The following is an 18,665-nucleotide window of genomic DNA, read 5'->3' on the forward strand; positions in this document are numbered from 1 at the left end:
TTTGAGGACACCTGAGGACGTCTCGTCTCGTTGCAGATGCGGAACACGCAGCGGGTGTCCGTCTGGCCGGTGGGGCTCGTTGGCGGCATGAAGTACGAGAGCCCCGTGGTGGAAGGAGGGAAGGTAGGTGGCTGCTCGAAAATGACGATTAAATTAAAAGCCGATTGTCCCTCGAGGGAACGCCTATCGCCCGCCGCCTTTCACGACATTAAGACTAAGATGTTGAGAAATTGATATTGCGAGACGTCACGCTCAGAGCATGTGTTGTGGAGGACTCCCAGCTACTACCGCGTCAAACTTTAGCTCTATGTTTGTAAAATCGGCTGGATTATAGCCGTTTTCATGTTGGCTAATGCCATCTTGAATTGGATTGACTCCAAAAGTCAATCAGTTGCAGACACAGTTCCTGTGAAGAAATCCTGCGAGTTTCAGCAAAATCCGCCCAGTGGTCTGTGAGATATTTTGCTAACAGACAAACGTAGTTTACTGCAGCAGTTAATAGTGAAGTTTAAAACAGAGAATCTGTCAGCAGTCAGAGTATGTGTTGTGGATTAATCTCAGCTACTACCACGCCGGGTTTTAGCTCGATATCTGTAAAACTGAACTGATTGTAGCCATGTCTGTGTTTGCTAATGTTGGCTAGCTGTGGCGGCCATCTTGAGTCGGTTTGACTCCAAAAGTTAATCAGCTGTAGATGTGTATTTAATGATTAGTGTCTGAAAGTTTCATTGGAATCCGTTGAGTGGTTTGTGAAATATTTTGCTAACAGACAAACGAACAGACACGATTATCGTCGTTTTTCTCTTACTCTCTGTTAAAAATCAACAAAAAGGAAAGACTCCAATTCTTCTGTTGAATTAATCCCTTTGATGTTGCAGTATTAATCTTTGAAACTGTTTAATCAGGTAAAAGATCTGAAACGGAGCAAAGCAAAGTTCAGATGATTTGCAGATGATTACCTGGACGTGTTTTAAACCTCCCGCTCTGCTTCGTCTGAAGGTGACTCGCTTCCACACCGGCTGGCGGCCCAACCGGCCTTTCCCCATGGACATGGCCGGCTTCGCCGTGTCCCTCAGGCTGGTCCTGGCCAATCCGGAGGCGTGCTTCGACGGGGAGGCGCCCATGGGCTTCCTGGAGAGCAGCCTCCTGAAGGGCCTGGTCACGCTGGACGAGCTGGAGCCCAAAGCCGATGACTGCACCAAGGTAGGAACCGGGAAGGGAGGGGGGAGGTTAAAACTAATTCAAGATGGCTGCCACAGCTTATCAGCCTTAGAAAATGCAAAACAGTGGCTGAAACTCAGTCGGTTTTACAGATACTGAGCTAAAACGTGGTGTGGTAGTAGCTGAGAGTCGTCCCCAGCACGTCCTCTGAGCGCTAACAGATCTTCAAAACCATTTGGACTCAGTTCTGCCTGTCTGTTAGCAAAATATCTCGCCATCCACTGGACGGATCTTCACGAAACTCACGGGGAGAAGTCGCCTAACGTTCCCCCAGAGCTGATCAGACTTTTGCAGCCAACCCAATTCAAGATGGCCGCCACAGCCAGCGGACATTAGACGCCACGGTTCAGTCAGTTTTACAGATGCTGAGTTTCGAGTTTGGCGCGGTGGGAGCCGAGCGTCGTCCCGAACGCGTGCTCTGACCTCGTCTGTTAGCGAAATATCTCAGGAACCAGTGTTCAAGATGGCTGCCTCAGCTAAAACAGTTAAAACTGTCTGGTAGTAGCTGAGAGTCGTGGATAATATATATATATATTTTTTTAAGATTTAACTAAAACGGCTGCATGGCGTTTAATTATTTCCCTTAAAATCTGACCTGAAGGAGCTTTTTACTGAAACACAAACATGTTTTTGTTTTTTAAACGCTCCTCCGGTCCCGGTCCGACCTCTCCTGGTGTGTGTGACCCGCAGGTGCTTGTGTGGCACACCCGGACGGAGAAGCCGAAGATGAAGCGGGAGGACGCCATGCAGGCGCAGGGACTGGGTTCGGACCCGGCGGTGGAGGTCTGAGGACGTGAACAGACAAAGAAGAAGAAGAAGAAGAAGAAAAACTAACCTGATTATGTCTGCCTGGGTTTTTAGGTCGGTGGGTGGAACGGAGTGTTTTATGCATCACTGCTATAGGTGTGTGTTTGTTTGTTTTTAATTTAAAGTCATTTCGCGATGAGAAACGCTGCAGTTTGGACAGCTGCCTGAAGGGGGCGCCAGTTTCACTCTTTTTAAGTCCACACTGTTTGCATTTTCAGATCAGGGTTTTTTATTTCACTTATCTCCCAAAAATAGATCCTTCCGTCCCCGGCTGCAGGTAAATCTGTATAAATCAGTGTTATTTGACCTGTTTTTGCTCCTTTCCTGTCTGATTTATTTATTTATTTTTTTAGGATTTAAAAACTTTTTTTAGTCACGCATGACTTTCGGTTTTTGCATGACGAGTAAGTCTGGATTCAGTCTTTTGACGTGCTTTCTTTTTATGTTTTATTTTGAAAGTCATATTTAAGAACCACATTCCTGTCCAGCTCGACGGAGCTGAACGGCACTTGAAAGCGTTTCGCAGCGGAAACGGCGGCCTCCGATTTGGAAATTCAAGCAAATCCAAGCTGCCTCGCCTCTGTGGGAGGATCGGTTTCACGCCTGCTTCAAGAGCTCAGAGCTCAGATGTTGGTTTTTCTCTGTCAGAATCACAACAAATCAGTCTTCTCAGTTTTATGTAATTAGTTTGAGTAAAAATAAAAACACTATAAGATCAATAAAAACGTCCTAAGTAAGGGAACATGTTAGTTATTTACGCAATAATCTACTGAATAAAAACACAGTCTTTGTTACGTTTACACACGTGATCCGTGCTGGCAAACTGAGCGTAGTGAGCTTCACAACGAAACCAAATTTTATACGAAGGGATTTCCCGGCAGAGAGAAATTTTTTTAAATTTTCTTTTTTTTAATTTTTTTTTTTATTTTTATTTTTTTTTTATTTTAATTTTTTTTTTTTTTTTTAATTTTTAAAAAAAAATTTTTTTTATTTTTTTTTAAGGATTGTCTCTGAAGACATATCTGTCAGAAACCTTTGATTTAAAGGCAGATCAGGAAGATTTAGTTCCCAGGATCGCCACGTGTTTCCAGTTTTACCCGTAAATCAGATTTTTTTCCTGTCGTTCCTGCAGCCGGAGCTCATTCCGACCCGTTTCGCCAGCCCGGGTCGCACTGAATTCATGCTTTGAACGGGCAGGAAACTGTCGGTACACTGACTTATTTCTTCCACAGGGTGAAAGGAGCTGCTGTAAAAAAACAAAAAGGAAACAAAGAGCTTGTGCCTGCGTATATTTAGTGCCTGTGAGACGGTCCGTCTGCCGGTGTTTGTGTATTTATTACTGTAACACTTTTGTCTCCACATTGTGCAGTGTGACGGTGATGAAAATAAACCTGCATCACGTAAAACGGGTCCCTGGATCGTCTCCGGCTCTTCTTTCTGTGTGTGGATTCCTCTCCGCTTCCTCTGTTGACCGCCTGTGGGGCTCCGCTGAAAGCTTACAAACAGACACCATCTTACCTGTTGTAGATAGCTCTTTGAACAACCTAACTTTGGAGAAATAAAGGTTGATTCAGACCAGAATGATGAGCTCATGACTAGTCTGAGCCACGTCCAGACCCAGTTGGATTACTGTCCTTTTAAAGCAACAAACAGGCTGTTTCAAACTTTTAAACCACAGTTTTTTGGTTGTTTACACCAACTTTATATCTAGGTGGAGCTGCAGATTAGCCTATTTTATGCAACCTGTTCGCCCTCAGGACACGTCTCATGTGTGACTCTCAGCTACTCCCACACCAAACTTCAGCTCGGTGTCTGTTTTGAGTTGGAGCCGTTTTTTGTGTCGGCTAAGATCACTTTTCCGTGGCGGCCATCTGGAAATGGGTTGACCCCAAAAGTTAATGAGATGTAGATGTACGTTCAACACACACACACAGACAATTACTAATGCCACTTTTACACGGACCCTAATTCAGAAGTCCGGCTCTACTCGACTCAGCTCTATAAAGAATGCATCGCGTTTACACCGGCCAGTTTGGTCGGTAGCAGAGGAACGCCTCCTCGTGTCGGAGTAGGACGGCTGTTATCCGCCGGAGATTTCAGGCTTTACAGCGCCTTCAGCTGGGGGACAGACGGCAGAAACGTTGCAGGGTAAGCTAACGCTGTTGTTTATATTCCTACCTTCGCTCTTTATGCTCGCATCTGGTCACACCCACGACCAATGAGTGAACAGGAGCTAAGCTTGCACCGCCCACGAAGCAGGGCCGGCCCGGCTGGCCCTACTCCGAAGCAGGGACCAAAAAAAAGCAGGGACCGGCCTCAAAAAAATGCAGATGGAAACACTCACAAAGCGAGCCGAGTAGAGTGGAGCCGGGACCGTTAGGGTCCGTGTGAAAGGGGCATAAATCTCACCACTGCCTTGAAACCTAGAATCTCCTGAATAAAAAGCAGAATCATCAAAATAAATGAACCAAATAAGAGTTTACTGGTCAAACATTTGGCTCAGTTTGGTTTTGTTTGTTTGGCCCGTTAAGCCGATCATCGTACCCAGTCGATTCGTCTTGACCGTCAGCCAACAGAACATCTGGTTTCACCTGAGCCAGCTGTTTCCTGTAACGCCCCGAGGCCGAGCGATGACTTTCCTCAGGCCCGACCGTGACTTTCAGCGCTTCTTGTCTTAATCATCCCAACGTGTCTCAGCCCAACGGTTACCACGGCAACCTGCTCCAGCGCCATCCATCATTAGCTGATGTTTTTTTTTTTGACTGACAGCTGTTCCGCCCCACCCCCGGAGCTGGGATGTTTCTGCTGGGTGACTTTATAAGGAGTGTGAAGGAACACACACTCGATCAGACGTGACTCAGAGGAGCTGAACTCTCTCTGATCCGCAGTGACACACACACACACACACACACACACACGCCTGCTGACCAGACGACCTACGGCGGCTCGTTTCAGCCCCGAACAACTCACCGCGATGAATTAATGCCTTCGTTTCTGTGGTTTCCTGACGTTCTTGTTATGTTCTTCATGAACATCTCCCGACTCTGATGCTGCGTTTACTGTCTTCAGGAGAACAAGGCTGTTTTGTGTGAATAAAAGGTGCTGGGATCTCTCTCCTCTGTCAAACAGACTCATGGTTTCCTAAAATTCGGTTCTCAGCCCCACTGTGGGTCACGAAACATAAATGTGGGGTCCTGTGACGATCTTGAGTCACATTTTTACCCGAGGCTTTAAGAAAACAGCTGTTCTAAGTGGATAAAAATAGAAAAAAGGTGGTTGATGCTTTTGTTGAATTAGCTTTTCAGAGAAGTTTGGAAACTAGAACCAGCGAGACTCACCCAGGTCGTCCCAGACCAACCGTCGTAAACATGCTTTGTTTGTTTGTTTGTTTGTTTGTTTGTTTTTATCACAACGACTTCGCCTGTGTCTCAGTGTTCGTTGCTGCTGGACCCAAAGATGCAGACGGACACAAGAATAAAGAAAACTAATGGGTAAACGGACCGGGGCCGACGAGGTCTGAGGTGACAGGTGAGACCAACGATTACAGGAAACAGGTGTGGCGGGAGGGGGCGGGACTCAGGAGACACACAGGGAATTATAGCAGGTTTTGTAGACGGTGGATTGGATTGATAGAGCGAAAACAAAAAGGCACCAAAACGAAAAAAACATGAGCTCACAGGGAGACCCGAGGAGGTAACCAGATCGCAGCACGAGCTGACGATGAACAGGTGAGCTATCGAAGGTGAGGTCAGGTTATGGGCGAGGCAGGCGGACCTGGAAAACTACTGAGAGCCCAAAGAACAAGGAGCGAAACTACAGAAGAGATGACGGGAGACGGGGAACAAACAACAGAACTAAATGAAAATCAGGCACAAAACACCCAAATCCTGGAATAAACGCTAAAAACAAAATAAAAACCATCCTGTTCCCAAACTGTCTGACGAACAACTGGACATGTTTTAATGGAACTACGGGTAAAAAATGACTCTAACTGTCCATAAATGTGCCTTTAATATCATGAGGTTTTGACTCCAATGATGCGTTTAAACACATGAGACGTGACTAAGAAGTCATGTGTGTTTCTTCCTTGTTTTATATATATGTGTGTGTGTTTGTGTGTGTGTGTGTGTGCGCACTTCCTGTTTTTAATTAACTGGAAAAAGGTGATTTCTGGTTGAGGTTTCTGAACCATACGACAATCACACAAACTAATAATCGCTGACACATCATAACACAGCATAAGGTTCCATCGCAGGTTGGATATTTGAAGTTATGATTTATGAATATTTAATTACATTTTGACTCAAAGTTCAGTTTATTCAACTAGTTTTGTCAAATCAAGTCAGACTATTTTGAAGATGTATTCGCATTAGATTAAGGAGGTTAAAGTGACAGTTCAGATCATTTGAGGTGGTAAATATCTCACCTGCTGCAGGTAGAGTTTTGAACGACCTCAGGGCCGACAGGCTAACAGCATCGTGAGCTCACCGGTGCAGGCCGAGCAAAAAAAATGAGAGAAATCACATTTTCAGCGTGGATGAAGAGCTTAAAACAACTCTGCCAAAGAAGCTGAAACTGAGTTGTTAAAGCTAAAAAACAAAGAACGCCAGCTAAAAGCTAAAAGGAGCAAAATGCTAACTAAAACTAGCAAAACGCTAGCTAAAAGATAAAGTAGTAAAAAGATAATTAAAAGCCAAAAGTAGCAAAGAGCCAGTTAAAAAGTAGCAAAACACTAGCTAGGAGCTAAATGTAGCTGAAGGCTAGCTGAAAACTAAAACTAGCAAAAGGCTAGGGAGATGCTAAAGTAGAAGGACAGTAGGTAAAAACTATAAGTAGCAAATGGCTGGCTAAAAGTTAAAAGGCAGCAAAAGGCTAGCTAGGAGCTAAAAATATTCAAAGGCTAGCTAGGAGCTAAAAATATCCAAAGGCTAGCTAGAAGCTCAAAGTAGAAAAACAGCAGGTAAAAGCTTAAAGGTAGCAAAAAGCTAAAAGTAACAAAAAAGGTAAATGTAGCAAAAAGCTAGCTAAAACATAAAAGTAGCAGACTGGTAGCTAAAACTGAAAGTAGCATAAGAAGACAAGAATGGAGCAAGAATGCTGAAGGAGATTTCAAATAATAGTTTTTTTAAAGAAATTAAACAGATTTCTCAGTATTTATTTGTGGAAAATATTTGTAAATAAAGTTACAAGAAGCAAAAGCTCCTGAATGAGCCGAACTCTCTGATACACGAACGGCTAAAGTAGCAGAAGAAGTAAAGTTGATAAAAATGTACAAAAAAAACCTAAAGCATGGTTGCTGACTTGGCATTTTTGTCTCTGACCAGCCTTAAGCTCATCAGTCCTGTCAATCAAACTTAAACCAAACGTCAAAGATCTACCTGCAGCAGGTAAGATATTAACTGTTCGATACCAACACAACCTCATTTTAAATGATTTGAGCTGTTGCTTGTTGTCATGTAGCTTTGAGTCTGTGTGTGAACTTTTATTCATTCATTCATTCATTCATTCAGTCATCTCTTGGCCTGCGGGTCAAAGGTGAAGTTAAACTGCAGCTGATGAAGTTGACGTCTGATCGCCTCTGAGGAGGTGATTCACCGGTCATCCCACTTTAGTTCCCATTGAGCCGCTCCGAATGTCCACCCGGCTCGGATTTTAAAAGATTTGTCTCAGATTGTGTCGAGGGACGTGAAGACAAGCAGGAAGAGACAAAGAGTCCCTTTCTGCTGCTGCTGCTGTGAGAGAGTGGATGACGACAGCGGGCGCAGGTTTGGGCAGGGCTGGAGCGTGACGTCGAGCTTTAAAGGCAGTTTTCTGAGCTGAACTCAGTCATTCACACTCAGCAGGAAGCAGCAGGACATTAGGTAAGACTTTTAACTCACTTCCTTTTATTTTTAATAATCATCCAAACACTCGGACTCAGTTTGCTTCTGTTTACTAAAACCAGTTATAGCTCAAATATTAGATTACCTTTAAAGCTTGTGTGAAAGAAGTATACCGTTTCAGTGTTTTTATGTCAAATTTTCTTATCTGTAAATTAATCTGGGAGAAAATCAGAACTGTGTAATAAACTGACTTTAATTCAGAGACTTGAGTTGTTGAGTTTAAGGTTCAAGAAACCTTTCGACTTCCTTTAATAAGTCGATTAACTCATATTGGGTGAATCATGTTTTAATTTTAAACATATTTGTCTTTTAAACACAAACCCTGACAGGATAAAGCTAAAAAAAAGAAACCCAGTGATTACAGAAGGTTCTCAGAAATATCATTTCTTCGTCTTCTGTTTTACTGAATGTATTTGTTTCTGATGCGTTTAAAAGCATTATATATTAGTTTGTTAAAAGTAGTCAGTGTCTTACATGCAGTAGATGTCGATCCGCACAATGTCGCTTTTAAAAATTAAGGATTTTTGACAGCTGGCGCAGTAGAATCGGTCCTACGGAGGAGGGATATTTTACCATTTATAACACCTGAAACCCACCAGGAGCAAATAAATAAATAAATCTTAGTGCTCTTTGACCAAAACTACACGATGCCTGAAATATATTTGGATAAAACCACATTTCTAAAAGCTGCACAACCACGTATAACATAGACTACTGTTAATTATTAAGAATATTCTTATAGAAAAATGTCTTTCTGTTAAAATGTCTGCCACTGATTCTGATCGCTGAATGTTTATTCGAGCAGAGGAGGTCTGGTCGGGCCACCAGTGGAAAACTGATTGATTATTCGACCATTATTATAAAAAAATATCACTTTAAACCAGCAGGTGCCCACCCTGCCATCAGCGCTGATTGTCGTTTGAATGTTGTTGGTTTTGGCTGCAGTTCAGCCTCCGCCGAGCTTGCTCGGAGTCAAAGTCTGACCGTATGTTTGCTTTTCTCTGTTTGAGTTTAGCTGTAAGAACGCCGTGTCTTCAGTTTATCATCTCAGCCAAGATAACATTGATACTGACTTCCAGTTTCAGTTGTACGGTAGGGTACATACCATCCAGAGCATCATATCTACACTGATAAACGTGCAGACTTTTGCAGTTTGTACCCATTAAACTGGTATTTGGATTGGAATTATCCATCAGAAATCTTTCGTGGCATTTTATCCTCCTTTACGCTCACCAGACTTCATTAGGTGCACCTAACTAGGACCAGGTTGGACCTCCTTTCGCCTTCAGAACCGCCTTGATTCTTTGCGGCACAGATTCAAGAAGGTGTCGGACATTTTGGTCCATATTGACATGGTGGCGTCACACAGCTGCTGCTGATTTGCCAGCTGCACGTCTGTGATGCGAGTCCCAAAGGCCATCGACTGGACTGAGATCTGGTGACGGTGGAGGCCGTTGGTTTCCAGTGAACCGAGACTCACCGGACCAGATAACAATCGTCCAGTCTCTCCCGTTCTTAGCCGAGTGGCGCCCGGCGTGGTCCTCTGCTGCTGCAGCCCATCTATGATGTGTTCAGAGATGGTATTCTGCAGATCTCTGTTTGTAACGAGTGGTAATAGGATCTACTGTCGCCTCTCTGTCACCTCAAACCAATCTTTCCATTCTCCTCTGACATTAACAAGGCTTTTTTTGTCCGTTTACTGGGTAATTTCTCTTTTTTGGACGATTCTCATCAACCCCCCGAGATGGTTGTGTATAAAAATCTGATTAAATCAGCAGTTTCTGAACCTCACTGACAACCTCGCCATATTTAAAGTCACTTAAATCCCTTTTCTTCCACGTTCTGATGCTCGGTTTGAGCTTCAGCAAGTCGTCTTCACTGCATCTACACGCCTAAAGGCGTTGAGTTGCTGCCGTGTGATTGGCTGATCAGCTGGTTGTGTCAACAAGCATTTTAAGAAGTGTAGGTAATAAAGTGGCTGGAGAGCGTACATCTCGTTTTGTCACCTCCCAGACTTTACAGGAGCCACTTTGAAGTGGTCAACGAATGGAATGTGACCAAAAAAAACAAAAAGATCTAAAGAATGAACATGAGAGAAGCTCATATAACATCTCTAATCTACTTTATAATCTCCTTTTCTTTGTTCTTGTAGAAGCCACAAAAGAAATTTGGAAGAAGTGTGCAACAGAGAAGAACACAAGGAGAAGATGACAATCGGTAGGAACTCCAGGAAAAGCTTGGTCCGAAGCTCCATCCGGGCCCCAAAGTTCCTGGACAAATCCAGCGGTTTTTACGGACGCCTGGACGAGCCTGAGACCACCACAGAGGAGGGGGACATCAGAGGGAACGGAGTAGAAGATGGAGGCATGAACAGCCCATCCGTAACCGTGGTGCACAAGTCGGGGCCAGAAGAGGATGTGGAGGGGTTGGACTTCACCGATGGCACGATGGAAGATGACGGGGAGACTCTCCTGCGCAGGAAGCCCAGCCGCCGCAGCAGCAGGTGGAGAAGAAGCTCCAGGAGGAAGCAGAGGGAGGCCAAGGAGGAGCAAACCCGAGACGAGAGGCCCGGCCTGGGCACCCAGTGTCCGGCGGACGCCCCCGACCTGGAGGACAAGCTCGAGGTGGAGCTGGAGAAGCTCAGAAAGATGGAGGAAGACGGCGGGGACGCTGGCGTCGCCGAGGAACCTCCTCTGGTTCACTTCCAAGTTCAAGAGTTTGCCGACGACCGGGTCCTGATCAGAGACAAGAAGCGAGGAAGGGAAGAAGAAGGGGAGGAGGAGAGGAAGATAAAGAAAGAGCAAGAAGAGGGGATGAAGGTGGTGAAAAGGAAGAGTTATCGCAAGGTGAGAACCTGGTTCCACATTTACTTCACTAAACTTTAAGCCTCTGAAGGTTACATAACCGAGCGATTCGTGTAGGTGGAACCGAGGGCAAAGTTCTGCCTCCACATTACCCACACCGGTTATTAATCTCCATGGAAACTCATCATATCGCCTTTAATAATCCTCCACCGCGATGGTCAAAGTACAGCAGCCACCGGTGCGTGTCACCAACGCTTTAATTAGGCTCTTTCCCTTACGTCACCTTTATTGACTCGTAAATAATTCGCGGGCCCGGGTTTCAGAGTCCGCCTGTGCTTTCACCTGCCTCGCACGTCGTAAAGATTTTCTGCTCCAGCTGAAACCCACACAGACTCGGAGGGGACATTCCTGTGGCTCTTACGTCCTTTGATCAGTGGAACGAGACAGGGCAGCGCTGACCTTCCTGCTAAATCGACAGTGTGAAAACATTCCTGCGACGTTAATCAGCTCCGACCCCAGGCCTCCGAGTCGGAACCGGAGAGAATTAAAAAGTACACGTAGTGTCCTGGCTGTGCTGAAGTTAAAACACAGTTTCTGGTTTTTCTACACCTGAGAGGTGGGCCTGGTTTACTGGGTAGGAATTCCTGAACGCTATAAAACCACTTGTCCACGCCTGTTGCTATAACAACAGGCGTGGACAAGTGGTTCCCAACCATTGTCCCGTGACTAGAAGATTTTCAGGTAGATCGTTGAAGGAAAGTCTTGAATCAACCCATGTTTTGTCCTATTTCGCTGAAATTCTGATTTTTTTCTCAGAAATCAGAGATTAAAGTCAAATTTTCTCAAAGCCAGAAATATGAGAAAAACAGTTTTCTGTGTGTCAAATCTACAGACGAAGATTAGGGCTACAGTGACCCCCCCAAAAACTCCCCAGACTTCTGACTTTAATCTCAGAATAATACATTTATTTTCAGAATTCTGATTTATTTCTCAGAATTATAAATTTAATCCCAAAATTCTGAGAAAAAACATTAGATTTCTGGTAATTTTTTAATTTTTTTTTTATTTCTGTTCTGTATTTCCATGCATAAAGTAGCAGTGTCACAGTCAGGGTAAATCCTGAACTCTAATGTCTCCTCTTCCTCCTCTTCCTCCTCTTCAGGCCTTTGACCGGGCTCTCCGTCGCGGCTGGGAGGCCTTCGTCACCAACCTCTACAGCGTCACACTCACGCCCGTGTCGCCCTCCTCCTCCTCGTCGGCGGCATCTCCTTCGCTGAAGAAGCAGCACCATCGGCACACGGCTGTGTTAGCTGAGTTTCGGTAGAACCGGATCAGAACGTGGACTCTTTGTTGGGACGGGATGAAGCAGTGGCTTCACCTTCTGTGTTTATGATAAATAAGAAAGCGTTAATTATTTATTCATGAGCTTCGGTCACGAACACCTGCAGGTGTTAAACCAGGGGTGTCAAACTCCAGGCCTCGAGGGGCCGCTGTCCTGGAAGTTTTAGGTTTTTCTGCTCCAACACATCTGATTCAAACGGTTTAATCACCTCCTCACCAAATCATCAGGTTCTCCAGGAGCACGGCAACAAGTCGTCCATTTACACCAGGTGTTTTAAAGCAAGAACATCTAAAACATGCAGGACAGCGGCCCCCAAGGAATGGAGTTTGACACCTGTGTTTCAAAGCTTTGTGTTCAGTTCGCACTCAGACCGCCGGGCGGATTTCGAACTGAAGTTTATCTGTGAGCGAGCTCAGCGACGGCGGCCATTTCTTCAGACGGGGAGCGTTGTGTCGTCCTCTCTCTGCTGTCATGATGCAAATAACCCCTGTTTCCTTTGGATCAACACGATGAAACGCCGGAGGCGTTGATGTGTAAAAGGAGCAGAAGATTAGAAAAGAAGCAGTGACTGATCAGTGGATTTGAGTTTATGCTCCTCTGTGATGATTAGAGTCGTTGATTGCTGCCTGACATTAATTAATAATCAGCTGAGGTTAAAAACTGTGGCTCATCTGTAAAACCTGTCAGTATTAAGACATTATTTTAACCCATATTACTTTATGTTTTCTGTGTTTGTTATGGCTCTGATCATGGAGATATAAATCTCTCAGTTTTAATGTGTTTAATTTCTTTTTTCCACACGTGTGTGTGTGTTTCTGTAAAGAAGGTGTGTGTTCTGGTGATGGTGGTTTAACCTGAAGGAACTGAACATGTTTGTAAAAAAAAAGATGTGCATCTGATCACAGCAAATAACGCTTCGTTTTGTTGTTTCAGATGAATATCCAACACACCAGCATGACCAACCATGCATCCTTTCATGCCTTGTTTTCAGCTGCTGAACATGTTTTTATTTTTTATTTTAAAGAATACACAACGTTAATATCTTCCAACCTGTATTTAAAGACTAATAATTGTTGACTTTTGTAGAAATTAGGACTGTGGTTCAAATAAACTTCTAATTTCCTGTTGTTCATACGTTTTGTTTTATGTAGTGGTTGCTCAGGAGCAGCTTGAGTAAAAAAAACACATTTTTTTAGTCTTTTCTTTTTAATTCAAATTGTTTTTATAACATATAGCCTGTATCACAGCTTCTTTAGATATAAACCAGAGTGAAACGAATACATTTCACCTGCTGGAGCGTAATAAAGCTGTATTAAACCGGTTAAAATCACATAAATCAGTTGTAAAACACAACACCTCATCCCAAGTTTCCTGTGACGCTACAAGAACTTTGATAAATATCTTAAACGTTAACAGTAAAAATGAATCAGTTGTTGGCAAGTATGACCTAATGTTTCAAATACGTCCAAATTTAACAGGATTTACAACAAAACCCTCTAATCCTGTTACCTAACCATAGGAGTGGTTACAGATATAACTCTTTACATTTTACACACCGTATTTATGCTTAGTTTCAACAATTAAACTAAGGCTGAAGACCATTTTATAGTATTGTGCATGCTTTAATTGCAAGACCAAACACTCTTTTTCTTCTCCTATTTGACCTCTATGCTGCAGGTGTACAGTTTTCACATTTTATGTTGATTTTTTACAAAAAGAAAATCTGTTCTGTTGAGATAAAGCCAAGAAACAAATATTGAAAAAATGCAAAAAAAACCTTAAAAATTACATTTCTAACTAAACTTACCTGTATTCTGAACAGCCTGTATTGTTATTAATGTGTTAAATAAGAAGGGAAAGGGTTTAAGGTTTATTAATCCTATAAAACATAAATATAAAACTAGTAACATAAACTGTGGAGTCTTTAGAAGCTAGTTTTGTAGTGTTTTTGCTGCCACCTGGTGGCAGAAACTGTCTCTTGCCTTTATCGGAAATGACGTCGCGACCGACGACTCTCACGTTTTCTCCAAAATGTATCCTCGAACGAAGATATGTGCTTTACGAGAAACTAACCTTTATTTGACAAGTGTGGATTTTTAATTTTAATTTCGAGAATAAATTAAATGTTTTTAAAACTGTTTTCGCGGGCAATCTGTCGCGGTGGGAGGAGCTTAGCTCGCGGAGTATAAAAGCTAAAATCGCCGGTTTTTCCGTCCACTTCCTCCTCTTCTCTGGCAAAGGTAAGATGCAACACTTTCTTGTAATTCCACTTAAACTGCGAGTTTACTTTCCATAGTTATTTTGTAACATATATAGACTTGTGTCAACCTGCAGCCGAGTTATTGTTGCGGCCTGTGTTTTATTTTGAAGTTATTTATAATCTCGAAGCTCCCAGTTGACTTTAACTGTTCTGCACCGAGCGGAGCTGGAAATAATCCTCAACCATCCACCATTAAACTACAACAAAATCATTAAAACACTGCTCTGAAATAACATCTGGACGTGTTCTGTACGTTTCTGTGCATGTATGGAGTCACGGCCACGATTTAAACTTTATTAATTTATAGTTGGATTAGGAGATGGCTGCTGTTAGCATGCCGCTAGCGTTAGCATCGTCTCTGAATGATGATACTTTCACAGACCTGTACTGAGTCAATGTGATTGCATTTGATTATTCTGATGTGAGACGCTTCATTCACGCTGAATTTGACCTAATTTCAGCTGACCCACGCTGTCCCCGGACACGCCGCGTGGGTTAGTCACGTGGTGGCTAACATGTAGCATGCTAATGAGGATGTTTTTTGTCCTTATTTTCCAGGTCTGGATGATCAAAAAGTGACTTTTCTGCAACAGGTAAAGCCCTTATGACTCCAGTAATGATGTTGTTGCATCATTTTAATTAAAGTAATATTATTAAATGTGCTACAATGATGTTTCATTGAACTCTCTCACTGAATAAGTCCTGAAGAAACTTTATTTCAGTATTCTGAGTAGCGTAAAGTCATCTAAAATGACTTGTAGTCCTCGCCCTGACTCTTAAAAATTTATTTGCTGTTTTTCTCCAGGTGTGAAGATTTTGATACTCCCAACCTAGAGAGGTACTTAATGAATTATCTGTTAAAACCTTTCACATCGGCCACAGCTTCAGATTAGCTCATAAAATTTAAAGTTTTTTTGCTCTCGGAGCTCCTGTGCTGCAGTGATGAGATTTGTGAACTCTCTCTAACAGAATCAGCCTTTGACGAAACTTCTTTACCAGATCCTGAGTAGCATATCAGCTCCGGGAAGCACCCCGATGAGCTTCACTGACTTAAAGTTTGGTTAAATTCAATGAATTACTTTATTCCACAGATGTTCAAGGCTTCGGTTTTACTTCAGGGGAAACATGACCCCAGAAACAGGTGAGAAACTTAAGTTTAAACAAAAAAAAACTAAAGGCTTCAGCTGATGAGTTTACTGACAAGCATATGCCTGTATCCTGTGATGAAGGATTATTTATCTGAGCAGCCCTCCTGAAGCAGAAAAGCTCATAATTTCTGTAAATTTGTGGCTGGTACACATTTTATCTCCTCTTAGGACTGCCTCGTGCAAACAGAAAGCTGTCTGGGAACGTAGAGAGGTAAGCCGAGGTGTAAAAATATTAAAGTTTTAACAGCTGTGGGTGTTAAAGTGATGATACGTATTATAAGACAAGCATATGCCTGACTATAGTGATGCCAGCTATTGCTCTGATAACCCAGAGTTTAAACCTAATAAACGCTCAGATTGGAGGTTTTATTAACCTTAATGTTTGTCTGCAGGTCGACGCTTCGTGTGGAGTTTAACTGGGAGAGACGCTGTCCAATCATGTGAGTTTAGACTTTTTAAAAGAGTTTAAAAGCCTTTTAATCCACATCTGAGGTGGTTAAGTTTAAACTAACCAGAAGTCAGGGTTATAAAAAAAATCTGATGCCAGAAGATTGCAGCTGCCTTTAAAACACAAACATGACAAACACAAAAAACATAAGGGTTTTGTTAAAGAAGTGATAAAAAGGACCCTGCTGGTTCAGAGGTGGGACTATTCCGAGTTTTGTGTAAATTTACCACATTGTTTGAATATTTATACCATTTAAACAAAGTGTCAGCACCAAGATGCTGCAGAGATCCAAACTTCTTTTGAAATATTTTGAGCAGCTTGTTTGTAAATACACCCCTTGTCACGTTAAAGATGAGAAATAAAGTAAAGTTTTAAATCTTGCTGTAAAATCCTGGAGGAACTAAATAAAGCCCCCGATGTGGATTTAAAGTCGTTTCTCAGCGGTTTGAAAGGATGACCTGGGTTAGCACCCATCAAACTCCTGGACGACTGATGTCTCGTGGCAGTTTGTCACCAAAGCACTGATCGAACCTCTAATCTGCTTTAATCTGCAGAAAAAAATCTGTATCTTATTTTAAACGTTTATATTCTCCCCTTCTCTGCAGGGAGGACTGGCGTTGGGACTTCTGTGCCCTGAAGTAATAATCCAGGTGAGTCTTTCTCAGCCTGAAAGCGTCTCTGATGAAGACGATGTGACGCGGTCTCTGTGATGATGATACTTAGCTCACTTTGACCCGCTGTGAAACAACACGAACTTCTGAGCGACTGCGCCGGCCTCTGCTTGAACGTGACGAGTCGGGTGACTCGTTCGTGTCCCGATGAAGGCTTTAAATTAATTGTGTCCATGTTTGGTTTGTCAGGAGGCCGAGCTGCTTCAGAGACAAAATGGAGGCGTTTCATTGAAGGTGAGTCGTCCCGTCTGCCCTTTTTGTTTATTTCGTCTCCGATCAGCTGAAAGTGATGAGACACTTCTGGAATCTCGTTCGTCTGAACTTCTGTTGAGAAACAAAACCTCTGACATCGGTGGCGTCTCGCAGTTTGTTGCGTTTAAGGCCCACCAGAGCCGTTTGGTTTAATGCTCTCCTGTCCTTCGCAGATTCTTCGTCTCCGGTATCTTCTGGGCATCTCGTCGCTGCCGTCCCTCTGGGTGAGTTGGGTGGATTTTACCCCGCTTCGTCCTCATTTCCCTCGTGATGACACCTGCACACGTCTTACGCCGTGCGCCGATGCCAGACCTGAAAAGGTGAACCCACTGGCGTCGCCGCGGCAGCAAGGGGACGGCGTGTTGGGGTTACCAACAGTCTGAATGGGAGGCAGCCATGTTTGCTCTTCACAGGCCGAAGGTTCTGGTTCCGCCTCGATCAAACTTGTCTTCGTTGTTTTTCAGGAAGTGACACGAGCGGATGTTGGGTCGGCGTTGAAGCACAGCCAGAGCGTCCCCCACAAAGGTTTGTTTCCGTTTCTGTCGGTGCCGTAGTTTGCTTTTAACGAGCAGAAGTGATGATTTTTAATCGATACCGCCCCAGTCTGAGTTACTGTGACTGATTGGTATCCCCCTGATGCTTCCTTGGGATTAAACAATTCCGATTTATCCAGCTTGACTCCTGACTTGAGTTGTTCTCTTGCAGGATTTTTCTGGTTCCGAGCGCCTAGAATCTGCTCCTCGGCTCTGATCAAAGGTAAACAAAGCGCCACGTTGATGTTTCTGGGATTGTGCAAATGATGAATTGACAGCCAGTCATGGGATATACACACTGGTATCCCATTCCCAGCCAGAACTACCGCACTCCTGTTGGACCCAGTACGGCACTGAGAACCCTGTTCCCCAACCCAGGTGTAAGGTGACCTGCTGGGTTCTGATGGAGTTTCTGGCTGAGAGTCTGACTGAAGAAGTTCCTCTGATCACGACCCAGACCCACCGACACTCTGGGTTCTACAGAACCTGGAGCTCGGCGTGAAGCCGGCAGCAGCAGATTCATGTTGTCACAGTGTCTCACTCTGTTTCCTGTTCCCCGCAGCCTGGCGGCGCCTCGGACCTCAGCGGTGAGTATCCGATTAATACAAGTTTTATAAACTCTGAAATGGAAGTGATGAGTTTGTTTACCGCCCCAGTCTGATGAACCGTGACTGATTGGTATTCCCTGATCTGTGTTTAGTGATCAGCTGCTGGTTCTGGTTTTATGCAGGTTTTATTTCCTTTTAACGAGTCTCCTCCTCCAGGCAGAACTCTGGGATCGTTGGAACTTCTGCAGCCGTCTGAAGGATCAGGAAGTCTCCTCACATCTGTTGGTTCCTGCAGGTTCTAATGAGAACTGATGCTGAATGTTAATGTTAATTTGCCGACATCCTAATTAAAGTCTTGAATCCAACACATGTCTTTCTTGAAATGAAACCGCGGCTGAGGAAATAAATCTGAGGTTCTGATCCAGCAGGGGGCAGAGACACTCCTCAGAGAAATAAAATCAGATCTGATTAAAACCAGTTCAGATCTGTTAAAATGTTCAGTCCATCCAGGCCAGTTTTTTTTTTGCTAAAATCAATAAAACTTAATATATAAATCAAAAATACTTCCTAGTCTTTTTTTAAGATAATTACCAACAAACATTGACATTCTCAAAAGGTGCTTTATTTGAGAACTTTGAGAGCTTCTAAACTGACATTCATGAGCATTTCTGGATTGTCCCTGGTCTGCAGCTCTCCTCACATGTTTTGCAGACAGGAAGTGTTTGTCGATGCGTTTATGTTCCATGATT

The 18,665-nt window shown here is 43.5% G+C and overlaps 2 protein-coding genes and 4 non-coding genes across 6 annotated transcripts in view; all 6 read left to right on the forward strand.

The window, feature by feature from the left end:
* Positions 1-3,438, forward strand: part of b3gat3 (beta-1,3-glucuronyltransferase 3 (glucuronosyltransferase I)) — a 5,164-nt gene extending 1,726 nt beyond the window's left edge. Inside the window, exons 6-8 of the mRNA XM_017427990.3 lie at positions 37-123; positions 1,000-1,203; positions 1,912-3,438. Of these exons, the coding sequence (XP_017283479.1) occupies positions 37-123; positions 1,000-1,203; positions 1,912-2,010 (390 nt within the window). The 3' untranslated portion in view covers positions 2,011-3,438. The remainder of the gene's footprint in view (positions 1-36; positions 124-999; positions 1,204-1,911) is intronic.
* Positions 3,439-7,338: 3,900 nt separating this feature from the next.
* Positions 7,339-13,188, forward strand: sb:cb1058 (uncharacterized protein LOC394209 homolog). Its single transcript, XM_017428013.3, has 3 exons — positions 7,339-7,889; positions 10,063-10,756; positions 11,877-13,188. Exons 2-3 carry the CDS (start codon positions 10,118-10,120, stop codon positions 12,036-12,038), a joined length of 801 nt encoding a protein of 266 aa, XP_017283502.1. The 5' UTR covers positions 7,339-7,889; positions 10,063-10,117; the 3' UTR covers positions 12,039-13,188.
* Positions 13,189-16,613: 3,425 nt separating this feature from the next.
* On the forward strand, positions 16,614-16,678 carry LOC112450939. Its single transcript, XR_003039671.1, has one exon. It is a non-coding gene; the product is annotated as a small nucleolar RNA SNORD29 (small nucleolar RNA).
* Positions 16,679-17,097: 419 nt separating this feature from the next.
* Positions 17,098-17,224, forward strand: LOC112450942. The gene has a single exon (XR_003039674.1). It is a non-coding gene; the product is annotated as a small nucleolar RNA SNORD22 (small nucleolar RNA).
* A 178-nt stretch (positions 17,225-17,402) lies between these two features.
* On the forward strand, positions 17,403-17,476 carry LOC112450941. Its single transcript, XR_003039673.1, has one exon. It is a non-coding gene; the product is annotated as a small nucleolar RNA SNORD31 (small nucleolar RNA).
* Positions 17,477-17,992: 516 nt separating this feature from the next.
* On the forward strand, positions 17,993-18,063 carry LOC112450940. The gene has a single exon (XR_003039672.1). It is a non-coding gene; the product is annotated as a small nucleolar RNA SNORD31 (small nucleolar RNA).
* The last annotated feature ends 602 nt before the right edge of the window (positions 18,064-18,665 follow it).

This window comes from Kryptolebias marmoratus, linkage group LG7 (genome assembly GCF_001649575.2).
Source record: "Kryptolebias marmoratus isolate JLee-2015 linkage group LG7, ASM164957v2, whole genome shotgun sequence".
Classification (NCBI taxonomy): Eukaryota; Metazoa; Chordata; class Actinopteri; order Cyprinodontiformes; family Rivulidae; genus Kryptolebias; species Kryptolebias marmoratus.